Source organism: Microtus pennsylvanicus, chromosome 6 (genome assembly GCF_037038515.1).
Source record: "Microtus pennsylvanicus isolate mMicPen1 chromosome 6, mMicPen1.hap1, whole genome shotgun sequence".
NCBI lineage: Eukaryota > Metazoa > Chordata > Mammalia > Rodentia > Cricetidae > Microtus > Microtus pennsylvanicus.
The window spans coordinates 942159-947118 of record NC_134584.1 but is presented as its reverse complement, the minus strand read 5'-3'; the positions used below and the strand labels follow the sequence as shown (position 1 = coordinate 947118).

General features: G+C 54.1%; 1 protein-coding gene across 1 annotated transcript; it reads right to left on the bottom strand.

Moving 5' to 3' along the window:
• Positions 1-384: 384 nt before the first annotated feature.
• Positions 385-2957, bottom strand: Mrpl54 (mitochondrial ribosomal protein L54). Its single transcript, XM_075975374.1, has 3 exons — positions 2797-2957; positions 1311-1476; positions 385-776 (listed from the first exon to the last, which is right to left on the bottom strand). Exons 1-3 carry the CDS (start codon positions 2912-2914, stop codon positions 644-646), a joined length of 417 nt encoding a protein of 138 aa, XP_075831489.1. The 5' UTR covers positions 2915-2957; the 3' UTR covers positions 385-643.
• Positions 2958-4960: the final 2003 nt, after the last annotated feature.

Sequence of the window (4960 nt, the reverse complement as noted above, 5' to 3'; positions counted from 1 at the left end):
CACAATCTCACCCATTCTCGTAGTTCATAGCTCAGCTGGACAGAGAGCTGCCTGGGAACTGAGGGGAACTTGGGCCACATGACGCTGGCAAAGACAGGTTCAGCTCTGGGGTCCGACGATGGACAAGCAAGATCCATCCCAGAAGGAAGGCAACAGCACTCAGCCCTGCGCCTAGCTCCCTTCAGCTGGCCAGGCAGGGAGCCTATGCCGCCCCTCTCTGCCCGGAGGCCCCAGACCAGGCCGAGTCACAGTCCTCAGTGTTGACGCACTTGGGTTTACCCTTGCCTGAAGGCCTGGAGCCCAGCCCTGGACCAGCCCGCCTGCCCATCAAGGTCTGGAGCTGAGGCGTCCTAGACAGAGCTCATTGCCACAGACACTTGTCAGTCATTTGTTTCCATACCTGTTTATTGGTGTGTGTGTGTGTGTTTGTGTGTCTGTCTGTCTGTCTGTGTGCATTTGGCCTGCGTTGCCAAGCGCACAAGCAGAGGTGGGAGAATTTGCAGGAATCAGTTCTGTCCCTTCCACCATGTGAGTTCTGGGGATTGAACTCGGGTCTTCACGTGGGGCAGTGAGCGCTGCTCCCCGCCGAGCCCTCTCGCTGGCCTGGGCCGGGCAGCTTCCTGTGAGATGCTCCATCCTCACACTACAGCTTCTTGTTCTTGCTTAGCCGGTTGTGACGCCAGATGTTCTGTTTACGCAGCAGTCGCCAGTACTCACGGGACTCAGGTTCCAGCTCCTCCAGCTTTTTGGGGGGACCCAAGTTCATCTGGAAGAGCCTGCGGGGAGTGTCAAGATTGCATGGCCACCTCACAGTTCTGGGATGTAGGTGGTGTTGAGCTGGGGCTTTGGCTCTTGCCCTGGTTCCCCTCAGTTCCAGCCGCAGGCTCCCGCCACTGCCCCAGAGCAGGCTGTGTCCTGCTCCGGGATCTGCACAGACCACACCTTCCAGCCACTGGACCCTGGCTCTGTGTGGAAACTCAAAATCTGGTTGACAGCCCAGGCTGCACCCGCTGTCCCTGTCTCTCCCAGTGTCCTGGGAAAGTGGCCCCACCACATGGGCCCATGCAGCTAACTGTCTGGTCCCCAGCTCACTCCAGGAGATACCAGGGTCTGGACAGCCAGGAATAGACAGCCTTAAATCTCTGTCAAGGAAAACAAAGCCCCCACCCGCCCCTCTGCCCTCAGGGACACACGGTCCTGTGCACCAGCTCCCCATTTGCAAGCGGGAGTACCAGGGCTTGGCATCCAGAAGCCAAGGTGGACCAGGGTGGGTGGGTGCCCCTGCAGGCCAGGTGGCCATCCACACTCACCACTCGGGGTACTCGGAGTCTGGTTTCAGGGCCACGTCCTGGCCTTCCTTGTAGATGTTCACCCCCATGGCGTGTGTGGTCAGCCGGGCGGGGTCTGTGCACACCTCAGGGTCCTTCAGGGCCTCAGTGGCCACGCTGCCCTTGGCACCTTTGCTGCCCTTCATGACTGCAGAGAGTGAGCTCAGGTCACTCTAGGCTGCCCAGCCCTGCCCCCATGCCTCCCTCTGTGAGGCCTCCTGGCTTTGGCAACTCCGGACACCCCCAGGTATAACAGGGTCTCCTGTCCCCTGGCCCGAGGCTGTGTGGCCTGATCACTCAGCCCCTTTTCCTTTCAGTGATGGGGGCAGGACAGTATGTGCCTATTACCCGATGCCCAGAGGTCCCAGCTGAGGCTGGGGGACCATAAGACCCTGTCTCAGAAAAAATAAAAAACTAAGGCTAGCGAGATGGCTCAGCGGCTCTACGCCAGCGTGGCATATATGACTACCTGTGCCAAAAACAAACTAACAAACAAAACTTATTTATATTTTGAGACAAGATATCATTATACAGCTCTCCTGGAACATCAAAAAAGTTTTTTGTTGTTGTTGTTTTTTGTTTGTTTTTGAAGACAGGGTTTCTCTAGGTAGCCCTGGTTGTTCTGGAACTCACTCTGTAGACCAGGTTGGCCTCAAACTCACAGAGATCCGCCTGCCTCTGTCTCCTGAGTTCTGGGATTAAAGGTGTGAGCCACCACTTCCCGGCAGAAAAATAAAACATTTAAAAATATATTCTATTGGGCTGGAGAGATGGCTCAGTGGTTAAGAGCATTGCCTGCTCTTCCAAAGGTCCTGAGTTCAATTCCCAGCAACCACATGGTGGCTCACAACCATCTGTAATGAGGTTTGATGCCCTCTTCTGGCCTGCAGACATACACACAGACAGAATATTGTATGCATAATAAATAAATATTAAAAAAAAATATTCTATTGAGATGTGGTCTTCCTGGCATGCCTGTAACTCACAGAAACCCCTCTGCCTCTCCGTCCTGAGTGAGGGAATTAAAGGTATTGGCCATCATGTTCAGCCTCAAAACGTAATTTTTAAGTATTGTCCCACGTGGGGGGGCACAGTAGCGCATTTGTGCAGTCGGCCATCTCCTTCCACGTTTACGTGGGTTCTGAGGCTCGAACTCAGGCTGCGGGCTTCCCGGAAGGCGCTTTCACACATTGAGATCTGGTGCCCCTTCTGGTGTGTAGATGTGCAGGCAGAACGGTGTAAACATAATAAATAAATCTTAAAAAAAAAAACAGCAATAACTCAATTTCTGCGGGTGGGTTTAGTATTCCAGGCGCCCTGCAGCGGTCGGCGCCTCTGCCCCCCCCCCCCCCCCGCCCTGCGCAGTAGCAGTTCCCGGAGCCCCGCCTCCCACAGCAGCGCGCCTGCGCACTACGTACTCTCCTGGCCTCCCACCGTGCCCACGTTGGTTCCTCCGGAGGCGCCTCACCTGGCTTCTTGGCGTAGTCCCGGACGGAGAGCGTTCCAGGTCCTCCGGGGACCGGGAGAGCCCGGAGCCGACAGCCGGCCCACATCCGCGAAGCCCCGAGGAGACGGGTGGCCGCCATAATGCTGGCCGGCTTGCACGTGCACGTTTCCGGGCTACGTCACGCTCCGGGGCCGCTTTAGGGCGTCGGCGGCGCCCGCGGCCTTCTGGGTAATGTAGTCGTAGCATTGGGCGGCTAGTGACTAGTTTGAACTCATGTAGTTATCACCCGTTCAAAGAATATTTCAAGAAATTCTTGTCTTTAGAGCCTCATCTACTTAAAATGTCACATTAAATTCGTGCTTGTATTCTGTGTGGGATTTTTGAAAGTTTAAGAACAAGACGGGCAGTGGTGGAGCACTCTAATCCCAGCGCTCAGGAGGCAGAGGCAGAGGCAGGCAGATCTCTGTGAGTTCGAGGCCAGCCTGGGCCACAGAGTGAGTTCCAGGATAGCCAGGGCTGTTACACTGAGAAACCCTGTCTCCAAAAACAAAAGCAAACAAAACAAAACAACAACAACAACAACAAAAAACCAAAACCAAAACCCAGTCTGTTGTCGTGGGAGATGGTGTAATGATCTGTTCTGTCTCATTAAGAGACAAGCCACGCCCACCTCCCCCCCCTGTCTGCTGAGGCAGGCAGATCTTCCTGTTTGCAGCCTGAGTCTCTTCCTTTTCTGTCTCCCTCTCGAAGAGGCAGCTATGTCTCTCCCTTCTCTCTCTCTCCCTTCTCTCTGCCTCTCTGCTCTCCTCCTCTTCTTCATAGACCACTAAATAAATATGGAACTCACTCTGCACTGTCCATGGCTCTGTCTCCCTGCCCAGCACCAGCCACCTGTGGAGATCTGCGGCATGGTCTCATGGCCAGCTGCCTGCTGCAGCCACTCGGACACCTGCAGCTTTTTTATTTAATCCATTACAGATAGAGACAGGAGAATCAGGATCAGGGTAGCTCTCTGCTCCGCATCAAGTTTGAGGTCAGCCTGGGCTATGTGGCACCTTGGCTTAGACATAAGGTGGTCGAGTGTGGTGTGCGCTACCTTAATTCCAGCGTGTGGGAGGTAGTGGGGGGGTGGTGGTGTAGGACCCAGCCATGACAAGCTCAATAGAGGCCTGAGTTCCAGTAGTTTACCCTGGTTCCGATACAGACCACAAACTGAGACCACCCAGGCCCCACTCAGGAACAGACCATCCGAAGGAATTCCCAACGTTCCAACCGCTGTAGATAGGCTCTCCTGCCAGCACACAGCCATCGCTTTTCACCAGGACACCCCTAGACAAATGTCATCCGGTCAGAGGCTCTGAACCTCAGAAACCCCTCACCCCCACCTTTACTACTATAAAACCCAACTCTAACTGAGCCCTGGGCTCTCAGATCACTCCAATACACTGGACACACGGAGAAACCGAGTTGCAAACTAGTGTAAGAATAAAGGCTCTGTGCTTTTACACACAGGACTCAGTCTTCTACTTGGTGTTGGGGGGACCCCATGATCTGGGCATAGCAGGTGCATCCCTGTGAGTTCTAGGCCAGCCTGGTCTACATAGCAAATTCTAGACCAGCCTGGGCTACATAATCAGGCCTGTAATAAAGAAGAAAGTGGAGGTGGTGACCAGGGCTCAGTCGAAGTCCTTTGTTCCAGGCTGACAGTACTTGACAGAGGCAGGAGGATCAGGAGTTCGAGGTCAGGCTAGGCTACATGAGACTATGTCTCAAGAAGAAATAGACTCATTAGTACACCCTAACCCGCTGCCCTCTTACAGTCAAGCTTAGGGACTGTTATTGTGGACCATGGTGTGAGCTCCAGTGTCAGTTCGAATCTAGGTTGCGAAGTTATGTGTCACTCCGGGACCCAAACCGGAAGTTGGTCCTTACCAACTCCTGCCCACAATTGTCTTCTCTCCCCAGATCTTCATGTTCACTTTTCTAGTTCCCTGCCGTGTCTCTTCTCTTGTCCCACCTCGGTTGTTTGCACCTGGGAGTGATGCGGAACCCCATTTTAGAGAAAAAGCCAGTTTGCCTGGAGTCTTGGGATTCGAACCCGTGCTCTATTATTAACTCTACAACCCCACTGTGCGTCTGTCTGCCGAGATCGCATGTAAGGACTACATTTCCCAACAGGCAGCGT

What these genes read in the sequence shown, in the direction of transcription:
- Mrpl54 (XM_075975374.1), bottom strand. Translation starts at nt 2,914, where the DNA reads ATGGCGGCCACCCGTCTCCTCGGGGCTTCGCGGATGTGGGCCGGCTGT. An exon ending in GGACTACGCCAAGAAGCCAG is followed by an intron (nt 1,477 to 2,796) that starts GTGAGGCGCCTC and finishes CACTCTCTGCAG; the next exon opens with TCATGAAGGGCAGCAAAGGT. An exon ending in GACTCCGAGTACCCCGAGTG is followed by an intron (nt 777 to 1,310) that starts GTGAGTGTGGAT and finishes CACTCCCCGCAG; the next exon opens with GCTCTTCCAGATGAACTTGG.